Below are 24,015 nucleotides of genomic sequence, written 5' to 3'. Positions count from 1 at the left end.
ACATAAATATTTGTGTGTAATGGCCATGTTATTTTTTAGCTTGTTGAGTTTGTTTTCCTAGTTCTCTCTCTCTCTCTCAACAATCTAAATTATAACATCACCGTAATACATGTATTATAAGGATTTTAGATGAGCCTCCCGATAATTTTTATTACAGTAATAACAGGCATAATGCAAGATGGTAAAAAGGGATTGATTGCCATTTGAATGAGCATATTTCCTTTCTTTACCATAAAAATGAGGTTGTCTATATCTAATTTAAGGATATTATAGAGAATAAGAAGTCTTAAAATATTTTACAAAAAGTCTAAAAAGAAAATTGCTTTCTGACAGCTACACTATATTCCAGTTCACATCACTATGTTTCAAAGCAGTTAGACGTATGTGGAGACTTGGTGTTATTTGCTTTGTTCAGATATCAGCCTTGTGTATCACAGATCCTAGATCTACATCCAAGAAGGGCTTACAGAAACAAATTGGCCTTTTAAGCAGGTGATGTGGCACCTTTCATTGAAGCAACCTATGCAATTATTTTTGAAGAGGTCACTCTGCGTATTTTTGACACTTAAGTAATGTCTTTAGAGCTGCCTTTTCTAAGTATTTGAACTCATTGTTTGTTCCCCTTCTTTCTAGTTTCAAAGACCATATGATTATTCACCCCCATTTCGATTTGGAACTGTTCCAAATGGGAGCACAGAGAGAAATATCAGAAACAATTACCCAGATATGCACCTCTATATGACAAAGTACAATCAGAAGGGAGTTGAAGATGCCTTGGTCAGCCTGAAAACTGGGTAAGCATTTATATTTTATTTGATCTTATTTTATTTTATTGGACTGCTTCAGGCTTTACAGAAATTGAGAAATATTGATTAGCACTTACAATGGCAAGTAACTTAGACACAAGGCTATAGTGTTAGCTGCTTTCCTCATCTTCTCACAGATGGACTTTGTAACTACAGGGAGGAGGGATGTGTTTGCATATACTTGATATGGCTTTTTAAAATCTTCATGGATTTACCAGATATGTAGTAGAAGTTTTGCTTACAACACTTCTCCTGGATTTGACGTGCTGTAAAGGTCATGTCTGAAGTTCCTCACTGCGACAAAGCATGTGGGTCTAGAACGGGGCTATTGAGCCACTTGAGGACTCATTATTAAGATCCTTGGAAGACAATCTTACTTGTTTGTAAGTGATTGCCCGTCATCAGTACGTTCAAAATGAAGTCAAATTTCACAACTTAATACCTTCGAAGCACAATCTGTGAGTTGGCCCTGAAGAAGCATCTTGACTCATGACAACATAGTATGATTGATGTCTTGGATGACCACTTTTTCCTATCATGCTTTTGACTAAAGCAAATGCAGCCCTGAAGTGAACATTTTCTAATTAGCTTCAATTTCGTGGACACTGTCTTTTCTATCTGTTCTACTCCTTTCAGTTTTCCCATACTTTTCTGTTTCTTACTAATCACATTGCAATGCACATTCTCTCATTTTTCCTCATAAACTTTTCTAAGAATATTCATAGTTTCATAGAAATTAGAGGCAGGAAGGGACCTCAGAAGATCATCAAGTCCAGCCCCCTGCTGTAAGACAGGGAAGACTGCTGAGGTCAGATGACCCCAGCAAGGTGTGCATGAGGATCTCCAGGGAAAGTGACTGTACCACCTCTGGGGGGAGTTTGTTCCACATGCTCTACACATGAATCATAAATAAGGTTTTCCTTATGTCTAATCTGAAGTGATCTTCTATAAGTTTATGACCATTATTCCTAGTCTTCCCCTGGAGTGCCATGGTGAACAGATGTTCTCTTCATCCCTCATATACATAAAGACTGCCACCAAGTGCCCCTGAGTCTTCAGTTTTCCAGGATGAACAGTCCCATGTCCCTCAGCCTTACACTTAATGGTAACAGCAACCTTCACCTGGACCTGCAGCTATTTCTTTTTTTTTATATTCATTTGTTGCAGTCATTTTTGCCCCCACCATGTGCTACGAAAAGTGCAAAGAAATTACTGTGAAACACAAAATAAACTCAATGCCCAGCTGACTGAGCATGAAGAAAGGAGGTTTGTAGATTGAGGGGGAATTCAGATCTGGTTCCTGTTGTAACAGTTGCTCCTCCTTCCAACAAGTTATCCTCTTGACAGCCTAAATTGTTCATTTCCACAGAATTCTTCCCACTGGAATTCCTTTCCTTTCTCTAAATGATTTTTCAACTTTGACATCCATAGGTGTCTACCATGCTTTTGTTGACTGACATTTCTGCAACAGATGGTGCAAATAACCTGCCATGTACAGCATTTTCCAGATCAATATAAGACAACCATTACCTACTTCTGAGTTTCTTAGTGTTTTGTCTCATGGCACCTAAAAAGGGATTAAACAGAATACTATCAAGCTGCTGAGGTTTCAAATGATGAAAGTGTCACTTTTCCATTTGATTATATCACAGTATTGACCACCCTCCCCGGCAGGGCTGGACTACCCTTGTCAAGTGTGGTTGGATATTTTTCCCTTAGCTTCTGCAAAATAATAACTGTAAGAGGACTGAATCAATGTATTGGTTTCAGACACAAAGAGTGCATCTACATGCTCAATTAATGTGACTGAATAAACTCCAGTGCAATTTGAGCCAGAGTAAAATAATCCCAATTTCACCATCTACACATATGGTTAAACACAATAATTTATTCCGCTGTTGGACACAACCTGTGTCTGATGGGACTATCTGCTGGTGCTGTAAATAGGTCTACACTGGCCCAGTTGCTGCACACATGTAGACAGTGATGCATTACTTCATAGTAAATTAGTCTGCCGTGATATGTGATGAAGTTTATGTGCTATTAGCACAGAGCAGTGTAGATGTACCCACTAGGTGCATCTACAAGTGTGATACATGCAGACTAGACTAACTAGCTCTGCAGTAAAGTATCACAGACTACATGTGCGCTGGTATTAGGGTGCAGTAAGATAATTAACTCCATCGTAAGATAGTACTGTTGGGGACAATATTATTTTATGGTGGGGTCAGTTAGTGCACTGAAACACCCTTGTAAATGCTGACCACAGGTGTAAGTTGTGCCCAGTCAGCCCAGGCAGCACGGGGACAGGCCCCTGCCCACTACCAAGCCACACATTCTGCATGTTGGGCACTCCCATGCCCCAGCCAGCCCCTCCACTGCCCAATGCCACCACCTGGATCCCAGGACTGACCCCCTTGTCTCCCAAGCCTGCTTCACCACAGCTGAAAGTGCTGCTGTCCCAGGCACATGTGTAGATGTTGTTCCTGGGAGCAGTGTACTCCAGCTCAAAGTGCTCCAGAGTTTGTTTGCATTGCATTAATTGCATGTGTAGATGGACCCAGGGTAGTCTTATAGCTCAGGCAGCACATTCCTGGCATTCTTAATTGGGATCACATGTGGCACCCAAATCTCAAGTGGTCTTTTGTATCATGATGGTCAGAACACAAGGGTGCAGACAGAAGTGCAGCTCCCAGCTGTAACTCAGAACAATTTTTGCAAAGCATTCTGAGTTACAACATCACCCCAAACCAAAGAGAAGTTCACTGTTGCTTCCATGGTGGAGGGGAAATTAGCTGCAGCTGGGAGCCTGCAGCCAGGTTCTCATAGCAATGGCCACAGCTCTTTGCCAGTGCTTGATGTTTTCAGAGTGGGACGGGGGGAAAGGCAGCAGAGGGAGCTCATTCTTGGGGCTTCCCAGCTTGTGCTGAAGGGTTTGATGGGTGAATTGGAGACCCCCCACGTCAGGGTGGCTGCAATATACCCACCTCACCCTCTGGGGAGGGGAGGGGGGGCTGAAAACACCCCAGACTGACCCCCCCTCTGTTGCCTCCCCCCTACCCTGCCCCCATTCTGAAAACAGCAACAGGCTGGGAACTCCTCAGAAACAAGTTACAGAAGACAGTACATTTTGTAACATCTTTATCTGATACCTCATGCAATGAGGAGTCAGATTTTCACCCAGTTGGCCATTTTTTAAGCTGTTTAGAGCCGTGCATGTGTGTTTGGTCACAGCTATAAACAGCTTTCTGTGGCCAGGTCAGGCAAAAATTGTCACTCCTGTCTGCACCTCATATGATTCACTCTCCGTAAATTGATCCACCCATTTTATTCTCTTGCTTCTCATACATTCTCACTCTCACTCTTGCACTCACTCATTCCATTCAGTTTCCAGTATTCTAAGTCCTTGGTCTTCTATAGTCTTTGCTGCCACTCTTCAAGTTTTTTTCTTTGTTTACCAAATCTTTTGGCATATGGTCTATTCTCATTTTCTTGACTCCTCCTAAATGTCTTAATTCTCACACAGTCCTGCTTCCATCCACTATTGAAACTCCTTCAGGTCACCAGTTCTGGCCTAGTCCAAGGCCTTTTTTTCATTCTCTGTAGACCTTCTTGTCAGCATTTTTTTCTCTAGCTTGACAACTAGAGATTGTATGTTTGTGATGGCCACCCTCAGGGCTGACACAGCAGGGACTGACCCGGTATCCTACAGAACTAAAAGTACCAGCTGCTACAGCTCAAGGTTAAGGGGCAAGACTTTACTGCAGGGCTGTAACAATGCTTATATTCTGGAGGCTGACACAGAAGGGGACCTGTAAGAGATGAGCATTGGCTGTTACATTTTCCAGTCTCTTACTAACAGCCCAAACTCAAAGTGAAAAAAAACAATGCTTTTCTTACTGCATCCTCTACTCTGCCTCTCCACATACATAAAATAATTCTCTTGTCTTTATGATCTGTCTCCTCCCCCAAATACAGATTGCTTGTTACATTACAACACCTCTAAAATCAAGCCATTCTTTTTTTTTAAATCCATCCTATAATGACCTGCTCTCAGGTCATTTCTTGCATTCTCTACTTCTGCTTCCTCTGTTATTACCATCCTGCTCTTTTGGTGTATGCAAAATGTGGACCTGCTGCTTTGATCATGCCACTCCCTCTTCAGATCTTGATAGAAGCTACTTCTTGTTTTCCTATCAAAATACAGTTTTTTTGTCTTCATCTTCCATTTGCCGATGCTCTGCCCACCCCTGTGAACTTTTATTTCTTCTGTTCTTCTCTCTCTCCTTTCATATTTGCCTCTCACTTTACAGCTTTACTTCCTCCAAGCAATGTTTCTAATCCAGGTGCCACCTTAAAACACTTATTTTTACAAGGCCCTTTGATTATAAGCTTCTAAGAAACTTACGTGTATAAATATAGCCATCTGTGTTGTTAAATAACCTTGCTCCCTTGAAGTTTTAGTATTCAGTCCCTTTCATGTCCCTAGAGTTGAACAGTACAGTTTAATTTGGATTCTAAATTCCTTGAGGCAGGAGTTTTGGTGCTCTATGTTTGTACAGTAATGAGGACTCAATTAGCATTAAGTGAGTATCCAAAAATAATGTTATGGTATTTTTCATCTAAATGAAAATCAAACTAGAAAGTTGCCTCCTGTGTGATTTCAGTCTCTTTTGTCAGACTTTGAAGATTCAAATTGGCTTTGAATATGCAGGTCCTTGAGATACTTTGGGGCCCTTGTGCTTTTAACCATTGCTACTAGAAATACAATCAAAACAGTTCTTGTATTGTTTAAGTCAGGCAGCAAGATAATTTTATCATGTCATAACTCTTTCTCTTTTTGCATTCCCTACCTCTGTTTCTATGGGATTTCTCTATTTCCCTGTGCTTAGTGTAAAATGTGACATTTAAATACCTCTTGACCTTTTGTAATTAAAAGATGACTGACCTTACTTTGGTGGCTGTTTGGTTGTTGGCTATAACAAAGAAAAATGTTTGAATGAAGATATTGAATATAGTGTATCACTATGTATTTGGTTATGCAGTATTACTCTCCCTGTTTCACTGGTACAAAGAATTATTTGGGTCTTCAGCAGTAAATTATTAACCTAAAGCATTAAACTTTTTCATCTTGTCATGTCATAGTATATAATCCCTGATGAGACCTACAGTGAATGTTGAGCGAGATTTTATGATAAAACATGCTCTGCATTTTGGAACCAAGTGTTCTTTTTTGGTCATGCGTGCACACGGGTACTCATTTGCCATACAGTCTTCACAAAAGATATTCCACGCTATGAGATGGTATTTACCGCCCCATGGGCCATAGTAGCTAAAAGGCAGTATCTCTCTCTTTTATTTTATTTTGGGGGGGGGGGGAGTAGGGCACTGAAAATGAATCCACATGTGATTGCAGAAGAAATGCAATCTTTCTTTATCTTTGAAGATAACATGACACTGGATTAATCTGTCTTAAGACAGCATTTTCTGCCCTAAAGCAGCATACAAAATAAGTTGATGCCATAAAGGATAAGAGATGACTAGTGGAAATTCCCACAAATAGAACTTCTGTGACATTTTTATTTTCTAATCTATATGGCTTATCTCCTACTTTAATACCAAATATTGTATCAAGACACAAAAGTTAATTATGTAAGTGTTGTTTCATATATTAAATTAAAGTGAACTGTTGCAGATCAGATCTTGATACAAGGATGAGAAAACATAGACGTAAAATTCCAGGCACAGCAATTTCTATAAGAATTTATATTTTTTCTGAATTGGAGAACCAATAATTTTATTAATCAATAAATAAAGGATGATAAAGCAAATAAGGATCTGAAAAATACCAAGTAATTGGTTCTTTATACAACTCCACATGTTCATTCCAGTGACTTCAATAGATTTCTTCTTAACAAAGAATCAGGTCTTCATTCATTTTTAACAAGTTCTTAAAAAGCAGAACAGGTTTTACAGGGTTTTAGTGTTTACAGAGAAATGTTTACTATCACAAAAGACTTCTAGTATTGAGAGTGATTATGGGAAATACTTTGAACTTTGACTAATATTTGCCGCTAGGACAAATGTTCCAGTTAACTGTGATAAAGAACTAAAATATAGAAAAGGTCCTGAGAAATACCATTGATTATCTCACATTTGAAATCATTTATTTGTTTTATTCAAAATTGTCAGTATGTTTTGTTTTATGTGGACTATCCAAATGAGTCCTTTATATTTCAAGTACAAATAATCCCTTGAATACACTCGGAGGTTCCCTTTCCAGTTTGTAAATCTATTATTTGCAATAATTAATATCCAGGTGTTTAGTGCTAAGCAGGTAGGCTGATGCAATGGTTTGCATAGGACAAAAGTTGCCTTCTACTTAATGATTGCAGCATTGATTTGTTTGCATACTTAGAATTCAACATAGCATTGAATACCTGGCTTGGTAGCTGTTAACAGTGTACTGGAAGCATGAAGAAGCAGTTTGAAAATAAAGCTGTGATGTTAGCTCTTTTGTATTGCAAGACCCTTGACAGGTACAGTATTACACACAATTTATTGTCAGACTTTAAATATCCACTAACTACATACTATCAGTCTGAAGACATGTTGAGCTGCAAGATCCTTTGATAATGTCACTTGAATATTTGATTTTTCAATACTTTTTGCAGACAAGGATGTCAAATAGAAAATTACCTGATAACAGCCAATTGAGAACAAAATATGTACACGCAGTATAAAAAAGAGATTTTTTCCCTCATGATAACAAAAATTTGTGGAAATTATTGATGAAGATCCAATAATATTAAACATAAATACAGATTGATAAAAATCCAGAATTTTTTGATGCCCTAAAACAGTAAACAAGCCTTAAAAATCCTGATTTATTAGCCATATGCAGATTTCTGTTAGTCAGAAACTATATCCAAGTCATAGTTTTGTCACCTTCACTTTTGCATAGATGTATTGTGGACAGAGATAGTGCTGGGTTGGTTTCCAGGATGTTACAGTCATAACCTGGAGTGAAGCTTCTTTGGCATAGGTCAGTCTCATTTGGCACATGTACAGAGCATTTAGGATCTCATGTGGAGTAATTCTACTGCACATTAGCACAACAGGCAAAAACCATGCTAATGCACAGTAGAATTAGTGTAATGCGTATTGGCGTCAAAAAGCATGCCCCTGTGTTACTGTGCAGTAGCACCAATTACGGTGCATTAATTTTGGTGCTGGTTATCGCTAAACTTAATGGGCCATATTACAGTGCATTAATGAACATGTAGATGCACTCTGTGACTTGCAAGTACTTGTGTATCAGTAAAAGTGTTGGAAGACCAGGTAGAGATGCACAGTTAAAGTGGTAGTGCCTTAGAAACATAGACACTTGTCTGAGAAATTCAGTTGACATCTATACCTGTTCTTTTTTTTCCCACTAAAGTTTTCAGTGACACAGGGCTTTGGAAATTATATTAACATTTTTGCTGCATACTAGCATTTAGAATTTTTAACTACAAAACTTTCAAGAACTTTTTTTAAATTTCCTACCTTTTGTGGCTCAAAAAAGTGGGGAAAAACACAGGCTATTTCAAGTTGAATGGATTTTTTTTTCTTTATTTCAGGGAAAGCAGAAATGTATTTTGGAGGAATTGTTAAACTTCTAAAAAAAAAAATTATTTGTAGCCCGTACTATTTTGATAATACTTACTAAGATCAGATAGAGCAATTTACAATTAATAGTGAAGGAATTAAGCTGGTATGGATTATTGATTCAGAACTTGCACCAAATTCTCATTCCTTAGCCCATGTTTCTTAAGTTGGCACAATTTTTCAAAGGCTGTGTACACACATTCAAATACTAGGGGAGAATTCTACCAGGTTTTTTCCACTGTTAAAAAATCTTACTGGCGATACCTGAACAGGCATTAGAAGACTAGAGAGCTTTTCAGTGCTGATGCTACACAGCCAGGGGGATCCTGTGCACAAATCTCTGCATGCTCTGCAGGCTCCCAAGTTGGCCTGGTGATAACAGATGACAGCAGCCCTAACTGGAGCAGACTGATCAGAGTCAGCCAGTCCCTGCATCACAGTATGGGATTGTGAAGAGGCTGTGTTCTACTCTGGAGGGGTGGCATGGAGCAAAGCACTTGGGGTACTAGATGACTGTGCAGTGGTGTTGTCCAGAAGAGAATGTGTATATACATTTGCTCTCCCAGGAGAAATCGTGGTTGTTCTCAGGTTATTCTTCTCTTGGAACAGCCATTTTCCCTCAGGAGAACCTGGGTGCATCTACACATGTGCTTACTGTAAAATGTCACTGTCTACCTCTATACCTGATGAAGGGTATTTGTACTGGAAACCTTTCAAAGAAGAATTTTTCCAACTATTTAAGTTAGTCTAATAAAATATATTGGATTTACCCAAAGAACCTTGTTTACCATCTACACATGCGCCTGCATTAGGGCACAGTAAATTAACTTTGCTATAGGATAATACTTGTCCCAGACAGTACTATCCTATGGTAGAGTCATGTAGGCTGCTTGCAGATGTAAAGAAAAGAAACACCTGCTTTTTACTGGAAGAAGCAGCTCATTAATTCAACCCAGCTTTTCAGCGTGTGTATAGATTCGGTGTTTCAGTGGAGCTTTCTGGTGCTTTTAGCTTAAGGTGGTTCAGTCAGCTATTAGATAAAAGCACCAAAAGACCCTCACTAAAGTGCCCAATCTACACAGACATTGGGTGAGCCACGTCCAACTAAGGTGCTGCCTTGTCTGTGCATTTGCAGGGTTCAGTGCAGGAGCATGCTGAGTTTAAAGTGCCATTTTTTTGTTTGTTTGTTTGTTGGTTTGCTTTTTAGCATTTGCAGGCAGCCTTAATGCACCAAAATACACATGTAGACAGTGACACAGGTTGGCTGGGGCATGAAGGTGCTCCAGTGTGGGGGCTGCTTGCTGGCTAGCCCTACACTGTAGCAACCTTGTGCCCCAGCCAGCCCCTCTGCCACCTGACGTTGTCACCCAGAACCTGGGGCTGACCTCCCAGGCTCCCTGCCAGTCTAGGGCTGCTACACCTGTTCAAATTGATGCAATCCCAGACTCACTTGTAAATTCTGTGCCTGGGAGCAGTTGACTCCAGCACAAATTGCTCCAGAGTTTATTCAATCAGTGTAAGGGTATATGTAGATGCACCTACTTATTCTCTGTACATGGCCAAAGTAAATACTTTTAATTTATTTGTTTAAACTTACTATGAAAGTAACACATTTATTAGAAAGCCTATATATTTTTTGTTTCATGAACTGAAAAAGAATACTTGACTGAACAGGATGCAGGAAGTGGTGGAGGAAGTCTCTATATATTTTTAAATTGTAATGAAAATTTAAATTCACTGCAGTTCCTCTGATTGCCCATTTCATCCTGTTTGCTAAGAAACATTGACCTGGGGTATTCAGGCCTACCAGCTTTAATGTAGCTAAGTGCTTAGCAGAGTCATAGCCAGGCATTTGGTGCCTGGTGCAGAATGCCCTCTTATACAATACTGTGTAAAATTACTTTTGTTTGATTTGGTGCCCTCTGTTGGCACATGATTTATGACCCAGATACCTTGTTCTGGACAGACCCAAACCCTCAGACAGACCATGACCTCTCCATTCGATAATAGGCAAATGTTATTGATACACAGTGATAGCGTATATAAATAATACAGACAATTCTATATCTATCTGTTCCAGGGCTCATAGTTAAGGTACATCTGGCCAGTACAATAGCTTCACTCTGAGGCTCTCTCATCAATGTCAGATGCTAGCACCTGGAGGTCAAAGGCAGAGGCCCACCCCCCAGTGGGGTGGGTGAGACAGGCTGATGGTATGCCCTCGGTCCATGGTGGTCTTGGGTTCCCATCTCAGGGATCCTTTGCTGGTTTAAAATTCCCTCCTTTTGTATTCTTTCTCTCCTCTGATGACTCTTTATCTTTGGGCGTTGCTGATTGGTCTGTCTGTGTTCATTTTACTGTCCACGTTCTGTCCTGTCAGTATATCCCCTTGTTTCATAAACCTATGACATGCACACATCCTAATTTGGTCCTTTCTGGTGTCCTCTTAATTTGTTCCATCTGCTGCACTTCAGCACTGTGACCTAGTGCCAATACTGCAGAGTCCCTTGTCTCTATTATGGTGTCATCCACGTCTTCAATTTCCAAGCCTGTGTGTCTGCACGCTGCTTGCCAGTGTCAGGCACAGTGGACCTTCAAGGAAACTGTCACAAACAGGCTTTTAGAAGTCAATTAACCCTGCCATTGCCCTGGATTGTTGTTCTAATATGTATCTACTTTACCTACAAGTCAATTCCCAAAAGTAAACCTCTAAATATCATTTTCTAGTCATCACCCTCTTTGTGCAGGTACCCAATGCCAAATGTAGTTGAGCTTTTTATAATTCATTCCATCCTGGTTCCCTGGTAACAATTCAAAGAAGTGTCCTCATTCAGGTATGTCTATTTTAACATAGTTAGATTATTTGAAAGCACAGGAATTTAGTTTTAAAAGGGGATGAATTGGGTGGCAGTCCAGATAGGTCTTTTCCATCACCAACTAATTCTGATGATTTGATGTTGGGTGTTTCAGGAAAAGGGGGTAGGGTTGGAGTATTTCAGAGCAATTTTTATACATTTTCAGATTTCATTATTATGTAGGGTTGGAGTAAACTTCTGTATTTAGAACATTAATAAATCCTACCTACTGGAACTACTGACTTGGTGGACTTAATACTTTCCAGTGTGATGAGCATTGTAAATAAAGTATGTAGTCAGTCAGCTTCTTGTTCACTAGCCTTACAAATGTTCAAAACACTGGAAAATCCATGTATGATTTCTGGTGGGTCTGATAAAAATTCAGTAATAGATGTCTTTCATAGTGTCAGATATTACTAGCCAATTGATGATTATTGGAAAATATAAAAATTGGTGTGCAGTGAAATTTCTGGCTCATGGCAATAACTACAAAATGTCTTAAGTTATACTGAGAAGTTGTATAGTATAGTATGCCTTATTATACCTCTCCAGTGTATGCCCTGAAACATTATTTCATGAGAAGGAACTTGCAGGAAAATATCTGCACATATTTTTTTCAGGGCTTTTAAGTACATAGAGCCAAACATTGTGCTTGATGTTTTTTTCTTTTAAGGAATTGATAAAATGATCCCAAGTTTGGATATCATGAGAATTTAATGCCTCAAATAACTAACTGTCAATGTTTCATTGGACAATGAGGAAAGAATACAAATTATCCCACAGGAGTCAGCCAACTGACCCCTGAATTGTTCTAATTCCATACAAACAGAGCTGCCAACCCATTTATCTGAGTATAAATTGGATATTTTTGCAAACTGACATTTATGAGCATCCACTTCCAAAGTTCACATCTGTAAAGCAGAATCAACATTTCAGTAAAAATGTGAGATAGGAATGAATAAACTAATTTAGATAAAGGACCTATTTGAACTTTAATATATAGCTGAAATGGAATCTGAACAAAAGTATACATGAAGTTCAGAAATGTTCAGGTAGCTTTTTCCCCGAATTGCATCTCATTAAATATTTTATGTCTTTATTTTTTGCTTCTCAGCTTGACTGGAAGTAGAAATTTTAAAATATCACATAAGAATTTATTCCTGTAGATTTTGGGTGCTAATAATATATTGATCTCTGAAGATTTTTCTATCCATTATCATTGGCAGTTCCTTGATTCAAATATGATCTCTACCACAGCTCATTAATGGGTCTTGAGGTAACTTGAGAGTCCAGTCCTTGAGCCACAGATCCACCCACAGAAGTTGCAGATCTTTCTGCAGTGGAGAGTAGGCTGCAGGCTGGGATTCCTCTCCTTTTTCTTCTGTGCTGTCTCTTTTCTGTTTTGATGGCAAGATACTTTACCTTGAAATGAGCTGCCATGTGTTTGAGGTGCCATTTTAGTCAATTAGCAGCCAGTTGCTCACAGCTCTTGATGTTGATTATCTCTTTTCCTGAGGTATGCCTTCAATCAGTCCTTGTAGCATTTCCTCTGGCCTTCATGAGATCTCAGGTTGTTACTAAAATGAAAGTAGAACACTTGTTTTGGGAGTAGAGAGTTGGGTATCTGCATACAATGTCTGGTCCAGTGAAGTTGTTGCTTGAGGATCTCTGACTCACTGATGGTAATATTGGCTTCAGCAAGAATGCTGGCATTGGTGTTTTGATCTTCCTATTTAATGTAGGGATTTTCCAAAGGCATTATTGGTGATATCTTTTCAGGCTCTTGTGATATTTTCTGTCCTATTAAACAGATCTAGAAACTATATCTGTATCAAATAAATCTATGCATTTTGGGTAGTTGTCTGAACAGCCCTAGACTTTTTCAGGTTCACCATTGTTTGATCTGGTACTTTATTGGTGGAGAAATTCCTTCTCTTGGATGCCTCTAGAAACACTGTTGTCTTCTAGGAATTTCTTGTTGTAATAGCCATAAACAAGGGATCGGGCATCAGAAAGATGTTATGCCATTTGCCAGGTTGCCCATTTTTCCCATTAGACATGGCTGTCCAACATCTTATAGATTCATAGATATAGGGTCAGAAGGGACCTTGCAGATCTTCTAGTCTGCTCCCCTGCCCTGGGCAGGAGAGAAAACTGGGTTCAAATGACCCCAGTTAGGTAATCATCAAGCCTCCTCTTAAAGACCCCCAAGATAGGAGCCAGCACTACTTCCCTTGGAACTTGGTTCCAGATCCTAGCCACCCCGACTGTGAAGTAGTGCCTTCTAAAAAACTGTATCCTGTCCCTCCCTTCTAGCATGCCCGCCTCACCTCAAATCTTGGTGTTGTCCGTGAATTTAAACAGGGTGCTTTTCACCCTCTTGTCCAAGTCACTAATAAAGAAATTGAACAGTGCGGGCCCAAGGACTGAGCTCTGGGGGACTCCACTGCTCACATCCCTCCAGGTCAAATATGACCTGTCCACCACCACTCTCTCGGTGAGGCCTGTCAGCCAATTTGCTATCCATCTGACTATGTAGGCATCAATGCCACAGTCGCCTAGCTTTTTAATAAGAATGGGGTGGGAGATTGTGTCAAAGGCCTTCCTGAAGTCCAGAAAGACTACATCCACCACAACACCTGCGTCCAGTTATTTTGTGACCTGATCATAGAAGGCAATCAGGTTGGTCTGGCATGACCTGCCCCTAACGAAAACATGCTGGTTGCCCCTGAGCATCATCCCTGCTGCTGGCCCTTCACAGATGTGCTCCTTGATAATCTTCTCAAAGAGCTTCCCCAGGATCAAAGTAAGACTAATGGGCCTATAGTTGCCCGGGTCCTCCCTCCTCCCTTTTTTGAAGATGGGAACCACATTGGCTCTCTTCCAGTCATCCAGCACCTGGTCAGAGCACCATGAGTGCTCGTAAAGCTATGCCAGGGGTTCCGCAATAACCCCTGCCAATTCCCTCATCACCCTGGAGTGGCGAGCATCTGGAGCTGCTGATTTGAACACATTCAGCCCTCCAAAGTTCCCTAACTCAGTCCTCCCTGACCCTAGGCCTGGCGAAGTCTCTCCTGAGTCCATCCCGAATCTCGGTGGGGGAGTCCCAGTCCCTACACAAGAAAATGGTGGCAAAGAAATTGTTAAAAAGGTCTGCTTTTTCCTCTCGTGCAACCACCAGATTGCCTAGCATATCCTGCAGGGGCCCCACATTACCTGGTGCCTTCTTCATACTCCCTGTGTATTTAACACAAGTACTTGACAGATGAAAGGCATGATGAAGTCAATCAGCCAGTGGTGCTTGGCATCAGTGAGAAAAACCTGATGAGCAAGAACCTTGCCCACAGTGGCTACAGGTCCAATCATCAGATGAAGTTTAAAATGCACTGTACTTGCTGGCTCACCTGTGGGCCTCAACCTGGACTCTCTGACTCCCTGTGGTGACTGCACTAGCCTTGGCCCAGCTTCTCCAAACTGAGCGGTTGCAGGCAGGGTTTTTATCAGTTGTCAGTGGGAATTATTAATTTCTTGAGAACTTGATTGACCTTGTCACAGTATCAGAATTTTGGCCTTTCTCTGCATCGTGGGTGTTTTTTTAGTTGGCCATATAGCTCAGCCTTCAGCAGATGATTCTGAAGCGCGTGCTCCAAGTTTCATCCAGTGAAGCCTGATAGCATCCAGCATAGTCTGAACTGACAGTAGGCTGGCCCTCTCAAGGATTTGTTAGTGATCTGTTGATCCCAAGTGACTCCAAGGATTTGTTTGAGACAGTGAAGGTGGAAGGTGTTCAATCTCTGCTCCTGCTTGGAGTACATGACTCAGCTTTTGCAGCCATAATGGATGGTACTGAGGACATGAGCCTGATAAGTGGACACCTTTGTGTTCAGGGTTAGCAGCTTATTGTTCCAGATGCAGAAGGTAAGTTTGCCAAAGGTGACAGAGGCTTTGACCATTCTTTCCTCATTAGAGTGTCTATATAGTTTGACAATAAAAAGTTAATATCCAAATACATTTGCTTTTGAAAATATGATGTAGCTAATGGATGAGTATTGATTTTTGGGTGTTCCATGCAAAAGCTCTGCTAAACAGATCATCCCACTCAATATTTTCTCTTCTAGTCGGCTGGGTTCAGTTAACTCCCATAATCGATAACTTCATTTAGTTTGGTTTCAACTGGCAGAGTATTTTATTATTTAGTATTTTAATATTAATTTACATTCCAACACTTCTTTTGAACTTCAGTTCATGTTCAGTTCATATTCACTCTAGTATCTGCATAGTAAATGAAATCCGTTGAAGTAAAGTCATCCAAAGTGGTGACAGGAAGAACAGCTTATATTGGAAGGAAAAGGAAAGGTAAGGTTAATACTGAGTGAATGTGGAGGTGCAGTGGCATTGCCTACAATACTACCATTTCATTATGATCCTTTATTCAGACATCTGTTAATTTAAATACTAATTCTGGAATCAAAATCCTTTAAAATGTATACATTCTGCATTTTTTTTATCTACTTCAGTTGTTACTGTTAGTGCACGAATTAAGCAGCACTTGGCTATTAGACTACAGCTGGAGGGTATGTACAAGTGTTAGGTTAGTACAAATGCCCACTTGTGCAGGCATTCAGAAGATTTATATCAGCCAAAAAATGGGGCATATAACTTCACTCTTATATGTCTAGTATGGTCTTACACTTAGACCATACTAAATTTGTGGAATGTTAGGTGGTGTTAAAGTTACAGCATGGTCTGAGAAGCTGCACATTAAGAGTTAATGCTATTACTTGCCTGCACAGTTCTGACTTTCCTTTAGAGGGCTAATATGCAGAGACATGGCTAGGACACCTAAGCTTATTTGTGCTTTGGGTTGGGGACGGGAGACCTAGGTGCAGTACATCCTTGGATACTGGAGGACTGCAAATGGCTTGTTTTACTTCTGTGGAACAGGCTGAACTTACCTTAACATGAGCTAGGTAGCATGACCCATGACCCTTACCTGAAGTGGCATAACTCTGAGATACTCAGAGGGTCCTTAGCATAAGTTAATGATCTTTAACATGCAGATACTCATGTTTTAAGTGCCTTTAGTATGGTCTAAGTGTATTTTTAACTTAACCTGTACAATCTTTGCAGTGAGGCAGAAGCATTAGTCAATAACTGACAGATACTTGTGAAGCAGTACCTCAGAGGATGTACTTTTAATATAGGTTAGGACCCATGAATGTTGCTTTGCTAAAGTGTTACTATCTTGGCTATACTACTATTGTCATATTGGCCATCACTTAAAGTGTATCTTGAACATTTTTTAAAACATTTGTTCATTTCAGGAACAATTTAGTCAAGCCTCCAAAATAAAAATGATCCATGATTTCATTAATCACAAGATATTTGAAGAAAAAATGTTCATTAACTTTGTCTTGTATGATAATAATAAATAACTTGCAGTTAGACATTTTAATTTTTCTTTGGGACCAAATTCTTTGGGACCAATTTCTCCTGGGACCAAAACCCAGGAAGAGAGCATATAAGAACACAAGTAAAGGGTATTTCTGATCACAGTGAGAAAGTGAATGCTCATAAACATGTAACTGATCTTTGCAGTTAACGTGACATTTTGCCTTTGTCTAATCTAGATGTGTATTAAAAATATTATCCAGCTCTTGTATGCCTATGATTAGGATCAATTTAGGAGCATAGAAAGAAAGATTGAAGAAAGAGGGGTGTGGCAGGGCACTGTTGGTACCTGCCACTTTAAGGGCTGGGTCAGGCATCCAGCAGGTGGCAGCCATTTTGAGAACTAGGTATATAAAAGCTGCAGTCTGTTGCTGCCAGCTGAGGCAGAAACATTGCCTAGCTGAGCTGCTGCAGGAACAACCAGGAGGTAAAGGCAAGAGCTTATGGGGCTGGCTAGGAGGCTCTTGGTTCTGGGCATGACCTAAAACTGCACCTGTTGGGTATGGGTGGCCTGGTGGGACTCCTAGTGGCCTGGGAGCCCCCAAGAAATGCCAGGCCAGCTACCACCATGGTGAGAGGTGGGTCAGGGTGCCTTAATAACCCCAGATCCCACAACTAGGAGGTAACCCCATAGTAGGGCTGAGAAAATGGACCCATGTTAGAGAGTGGGCTAGAGGCTAGAAAATGACTTGAGGCACCCTTGACTGGTCAGTGCTGGGGGGGAGAGTATGCCTGAGAGGAGGAAGAGTACAGGGAGCTAGGCAGCCCAGAATCATGGTGGAGTAGGCTGCCTGATAGGAGAGATCCAGCTGGGGTCCAGGGTGTAGGATCATGGGGCCCAGTGTGGGGCTGGAGACTCTAAGAACTGTGATGCCATCTGTGAGGCATGGGCTGCAGTGTAGGGAAGGTTGGAGCCACAGATAGTGCCCCCTGGCATTGGGGCAGTAATGGGCAGTCTCCTAAATCATACCAACAGTTTATGGAACAGCAAAGTTGTGGCAGGCGAAACTGGGTGGACTCTCCCATAGAGACAGGTGGGCGAGCTGGCATGAGACCCGGCCCTGAGAGTTGCCCCCTGTTACAAGGGGAATTTTGGAGCTGAAGTTGTGACAGATCCTCATAGTATTCATTTAGAAAGTGATTAATTTTACAGTACATACAATGCAAGTTCAAAACTGGAAAGTAACTGGATTCACTTATCAATACCTTTGATTTGATTTACAAAGGGACCAGAATATTTTATGCTCCACAAACTTCACTGTTTGACAGAAAGGAAAAATTTATATGAATAAATAGGACTGGAATCAAAATGTTTCCTTTGTTTTCTAAATGCCACATGGTACTCCGTATTTAGACATAACAATCACTGAATTTTCTGGGTTACTACTCTGTGGGTGCATCTATACATGAGCTTTACTGCAGTTGACTAATTAGCTCTGTGGTAAAGCATCACCATCTACATTTGTGTCAGTATTAGAGTGAAGGAAATTCATTAACTCAGATATAAGATAGTACTGTCAAGGACAGTAGTGTCATACAGCACAGCAACTAACTCCACCAAAAGGCACATGTAAACAGTGATAGGGCTGGCTGGGGCAGCCCTACTGCCTAGCGCCTCATTTTAGGCAACCTCATACCCCAGGCAGCACCTCTAACACCTGATGCTGATACCCAGAGCCTGGTACTCTCCCCCTATGTGTCCTGCCAGCCCAGGGCTACTCCACCCTCACTCAAGTTTCTGCTGTACTAGGCTCCATGGACTGTACATGGGAGCACTCTCCCCCAGCTCAAATGGAGTGAGAATTTCTTGCGTCACCCTAATTGCTTGTGTAGATGCACCCTGTGTCTTCTTCAGAACTGTTGAGCTGAATCCACATGGCCATTATGAATTATCTGTGTACTAGCAGGGAAGAACCTCAAGAGACATGTACATGGTTAATAAAACTGATTAACATTTCATACAATATATATTCCTATCTCTTGTGTTTTAAGTCATGACTAACAAAGAACCCCCTCATCCCACCCCTTGATATAGATATTCCATACCATCTGATTTCTCTAAGAGCAGATGTCAATAGTGAAGTGTGGAAAAATGATTATTAATTTGTTAAGTATTGGCAACTTCTCAAAAAATTATTGTTCCCATCCCCAAATAACTGTATAATGTATCCCTATTTTTCTCTCCGTGTCTTTACATATGCGTACTAAGGGTGTACAAAGCGGGTCCTATTCGATTCGGACTTGGATTGGGTCCAAATCAGGGTTGGTGTTTCGATTCACTGTCCCTGATTCAATACAGCCAAATCTGAATCTGAAGATTTGATGCTGATTTGGAGAATCAGCAATTCGGACGTAGACACAGCTTTAAATGTTTTTTCGACATACCTCGAGTAACCAGCATGGCTCATGAATGCTTTGATGCTGGGGTGGATGGAGTATCCCATGGGAGTGTAGGGGGGCCCTCCGCATGCTTGGCGGTGAACCTGGAAGTAGACTAGAACTACTTCCGGTCCACATCTGGGTCCGCCTGGGAGCGCGCAGCCCGCAACCACCCTGGCTTGGTGATCGGCTGCTGGGGAACCCCGGTTCACCGCCAAGCATACGGATGTGCACTCCCCAGACCCAGGGGGCACCAGTTACTTAACCAGGGGTTGTGGGGGGCTCCCCTGGCGCACTCCCTGGCGGACCCAGAAGTGCTTCTGGTCCACTTCCAGGTCTCTTGCCGAGTGCGCTGGGGAGCGCTCCACTTCTGTGGGATGCTTCATGCGCTGATGAGCCCCTGCTACCTAGAGGTATATAGAAAAAACATTTAAAGTTGTATCTATATCTGAATCTTTCTGAATCGATTTGGAGGGTTCCAATTCGATTCAGAGCGATTAAAAGGTCCTCTGATTTGATTTGGATTTGGAGATTCAGCCACTGAATTGGGCCAAATCTCTGCCTAATCGAATTGGGGACTGAAGCTTCACATAACCCTAATGCATACTTCATTTTGAGTGTTGTTACACTGTGGAATATGGATGTAAGCCACAGCTGTTCACCTTTTTCAATGCATACTGCCCCTTGGGCACTAATAAGTAATTGGATTCAAAATCTTCTAAGTTTGCTTGTCCCAGATGAGTCTAATTCCATTTTGATTTATTTAAGTAATGTAATGTAAGTAATAAGTAATGTTTTTCTCTGATTTTTATATTTAAACTAACACAACTCATTTTTATGATCTCTGGTCTTAAATTTTTCACCCTCTCTCTTGCTCTACCTGTTAAGTAAAAAAGGACACATTCTTTTACATTTCTTTATCAATGTTCTTAAATGTTTACATTACTTCTTACTTGAATTTGTTGTACTGGTTCAGGAAAAGTGTTTGAAATCATTTGACAGATATGTTACATACTAATGCAATTCTGACCATTTACAATTCATAAAGGATACTGTGCATATTCATTTAATGCAGCAGTGTTCTAAATCTTGTATCTTGCTGAATTCCAGTTTTTATCATTATATGCATGTAAATAATCCCCTGTAGTTTATTTGGTCAATTCTGATTTCTTTTACTGTGGAGTTTTGTGGTGTTGCACTCAACTGGATTCCCAAGGAACAACACTGAAGAAATATGTTCAGTGATTTTTATACAGTTACACTTTACAGCAGACTTAGCCTCTCAGTAAGAGTTCTGTGCATGTATGTTTCCTGCATATAAACCATTATATGGTATAGAGGTAACTTAGATAGAATAGTGATTGGTGCTGTGCAAGTACAACAGATGCAGGGTGGGATTTTCAAAAACATCTTGTAATTTTGGATTGCTCAAGTTTTAGGACTCCAACCTGAAACATGTTTAAAGAATTTCGAAGTTTGAGCTTGCATTTTTATTTTGTCTGTTGTAGCACACTCATCCACCACCTCAATTAGACATCAGAATGCTGGAATACCTGAAGTCTCATGGTCTTTTCATTTGTTATCTAAACTCTAATTATACATTTCATTCTGTAACACTGACTTTGTTTTCTATTTTTCTCTCGTCAGAAATATTTCTCTAGTCAGAACTGTGAAGGGGAGTAGTAGTATGTAGACAATGAAACATAAAAATCATATGGAAAAATAAAAGATAATATTTTAATACTATGGTTTTGAAGATTTCAATAGCATTTGGATAGTATAGTTTTTGACCACGATAACAATCTCTTGGTTAAAGATGTAGGCATTACTCAGTGGTTTATAAAAGAATCTAGTATCAGTCAACATCTTTAAAATAGTATTTTTTTCTGGGTTTTTCCTTTTGTATCCTTTGTATTTAATGTATAGCTTTTCCTGTAGCCCAGGTGTAAGAATTTCTCCTCTGAATTGCTGAGTTTTGAGTGTTTCATGATACAGTGATATTTGACTGTTTTTTCTGACCATTGTGTGTGTGTGGTTTTTCAACAATGCGTGCACACACACACATCTAGAAGCCAAATTATGCATCAAAAAATTCCTTCACTATTCCTACAGGTGAAAGGCTGAAGCATGAGATTAGATTATAATCATTATTTTAAATTTAGAGGCACAGGTGCAACAGGCATGTTAGGGCAATGTAAGCAATGCCATCCTGTGAAGAAAGAGGGATATATTCTTCTCTTTTTATTCCCCACTTCCCAACACCAACCAAATAATCTTTTCTAAATGCTGAATCAAAGCACATCATTTTGGAAGCTAGCCAGTCTTGAGGGAAAGAAAAGAAAGCCCTTGTTAACTCTAGACTTTATCTCTTTTAATGATTGCCTGCTCCTCCTTTATGTGTTTCAAAGTCTGAAATTGGGTTTCTCCTCCTTCACTAAGTTTTCTAAATGATTAATCGGACGGTGACAGTTGAGCTGATGATTGTCCTTGAAGTGCTTCTAAAGCAATACAGGAAACATGAGGAGCAGCTTTGCTTTTTATAGTAGCAGAAGGCAAAGGACAATAACCTCATTCTGTTCCGGTATTTCTGTCATGTTTGACTTTATATGGGCTTAATGTGGCTTTTCCCCAATGTATAATTTTGGCATGCATCTTTGCTGAGATCCTAATCACATCTGCAGTAATAACTTCAGGGTTACATGCTGATTTGCTTTTTTGTTCCTGGAAGAGCAAGTGATACTTTATTAGTTCCCGCAGCTCTAGGTTTTTCACATCCAGAAATCAGGTGTTAATTATTTAAGCAAGTACATTGAATCCTCTCTTGCTGTTAAGTAATTGTTTCATATGGTTGCAGTCTTATGCCCATTATTGAGTTGAACTCCACTGATATGAGTGAAATTATAGTGACTTCTGCTAGTGGTGATTTTCATCCAAAAATTCATATCACAATCCAAAATCACTACTGGTGATAACTGGTATAACTTCCTTGAAGTCAGTGATATTGTATCTATTTGGAATTTTTCCATAACTCCCTTTCCTTCTGTTTCTCACAAACTATGTTTGTGTAACACAATTTTCTGGGAATTTCTAGTTCATGTGAACTAGGTCATTTTTGGTTTGGGTCTGGTAAGAACTGAGACAATTTTGAAAAAAAAATGAAACCAGAAATTACTTTTTTACAACTCTACTTGTGACTCAGCACATTTCTTCAAAATTCTTTTCAGCCTTTGGAGAAAGCCTGGTAATCTTCAGGCCAAAGACTGTTTTTTTCTAAACAAAATTGCTGAGGGTTGAAAGAAGTAAAGCAAGTACTAAATGGTTGCACTGTACAAAATGCTCAGTCAGGGGCACCTGTAGACACATCCACTGTGTTGGATAGAAAGACTGTGAAGGTTGCATTTGGAGAGCTGTGGCAGTGCTCAGGGTTGAACACAGTTGTTTACAGGTCTTGTACTAACTATAATTATTTGAGATTGAAATGCTTGCCTTAGTGGTGTTACTATAATATTTCCCTAGGCATGATGGTGATATCTTTTCCCACTTACTTTCCCAAGGAAACATTTCATGTTTCATTAGATACTTCTGGTGGTTCATTCAACTAGGATCTGAGTCTAATTCACAAGTATTACACATCAACATGAAACTGTGAATGTAGCACAGGCAGACAAACACACCCTAGTTTTAATATAACTGCCAGAGGTAATGGATAACTGAAGATGTGGCAGTGTACAACTGCAACCAAAGTAGGTACCAAGGTCCCTGGAGTACTTGTATGTAGTCAGGGCATATCTATTTGTGTAATTAATGTGAAGCAATAAACTCTGGAGCATATTGAATGTGCGCCTGGGACTGCTGCACGTTGAGCTAGGCTGGAGCAGCGCCTGGGACTGCTGCATGTTGTACAAGTTAATTTGTCTTCTCCTGCCTAATAGGGGTGCACATTTAGACATGCACCATTTACTGTGGAGCTGATTAGTCTACTCTGCAGTAAATGTCTCGTGTACATGTGTTTCCTATGTGTTAGTCTTGAGTGAATGCCACCATGTTAATGGTCTTGTTACCCAGGGTAGCTTGATTAAAACTAACAGTTATGCCTACCAGAGTTACATCTTTATTGTCTTTGTAGACAGAGCAGCTATTTGCCAATACTGCTCATTGCTTTTTCCTGCCTGAAAACTTCTGTGTCAGTCTCCACAGGAATGAGAGCAATTCAGATTTTTTTTGCCTCAGAACTTACACCCTTTCTCTCATTACTTTGATGCTCTATTTACTATTTACAAAGATTTACTTCTGGGGATGGTGTTGAATGCACTGTATCAGTAAAGTTTGACATGCTGTAATAATTTTTATTTAAAGATGTAAATCCACTCTATTAATGCTAGCCCTCAAAAAATATACCTCGGAGGCAGGTAAGAATTATTATGAGGCAGCTGGTAGCACCCACATATTGAAGTTGCCTAGTATTTATCACAAGAACCTTTTTTCCAATAATCACTTTTTAAGCAGTACTACAGCTTCAAGTGTTTTCAGAAGGCCTTTGTTATTTGACAGGGGGAAAGCCTTTGGCTAGAAAAGGGCCTTCTCTTTGTTCAGTGAAATTCAATTCAACTGGTTTATAACTATTAAACAAAAACAACAACAAAAAACCCCACCTGCCATCCTTTGTTTGGATTTCAAAGCAATGGAACAGGACTTTTCTAGAGAGCTTGGCCATGCCATGAGGGGAAACCAGCACGGGTTCGTGGCAGGTAGATCGTGCCTGACCAATCTAGTCTCTTTTTATGACCAGGTCACAAAACGCCTCGACGCAGGAGGAGGGGTGGATGTCGTATACTTGGACTTCAGGAAGGCCTTTGATACGGTATCCCACCCCA

The 24,015-nt window shown here is 40.3% G+C and overlaps 1 protein-coding gene across 1 annotated transcript in view; it reads left to right on the top strand.

Annotated features, from left to right (window-relative positions):
* Positions 1-24,015, top strand: part of GRIN2A (glutamate ionotropic receptor NMDA type subunit 2A) — a 128,712-nt gene that overhangs the window by 66,615 nt on the left and 38,082 nt on the right. Inside the window, exon 8 of the mRNA XM_019540093.1 lies at positions 634-794. Within this exon, the coding sequence (XP_019395638.1) occupies positions 634-794 (161 nt within the window). The remainder of the gene's footprint in view (positions 1-633; positions 795-24,015) is intronic.

The sequence above is a fragment of the Crocodylus porosus genome, unplaced genomic scaffold (genome assembly GCF_001723895.1).
Source record: "Crocodylus porosus isolate Cpor-Errol unplaced genomic scaffold, CroPor_comp1, whole genome shotgun sequence".
Classification (NCBI taxonomy): domain Eukaryota; kingdom Metazoa; phylum Chordata; order Crocodylia; family Crocodylidae; genus Crocodylus; species Crocodylus porosus.
Note: the sequence above shows the minus strand (reverse complement) of the source record. Positions and strands in the feature narration are given on the sequence as shown.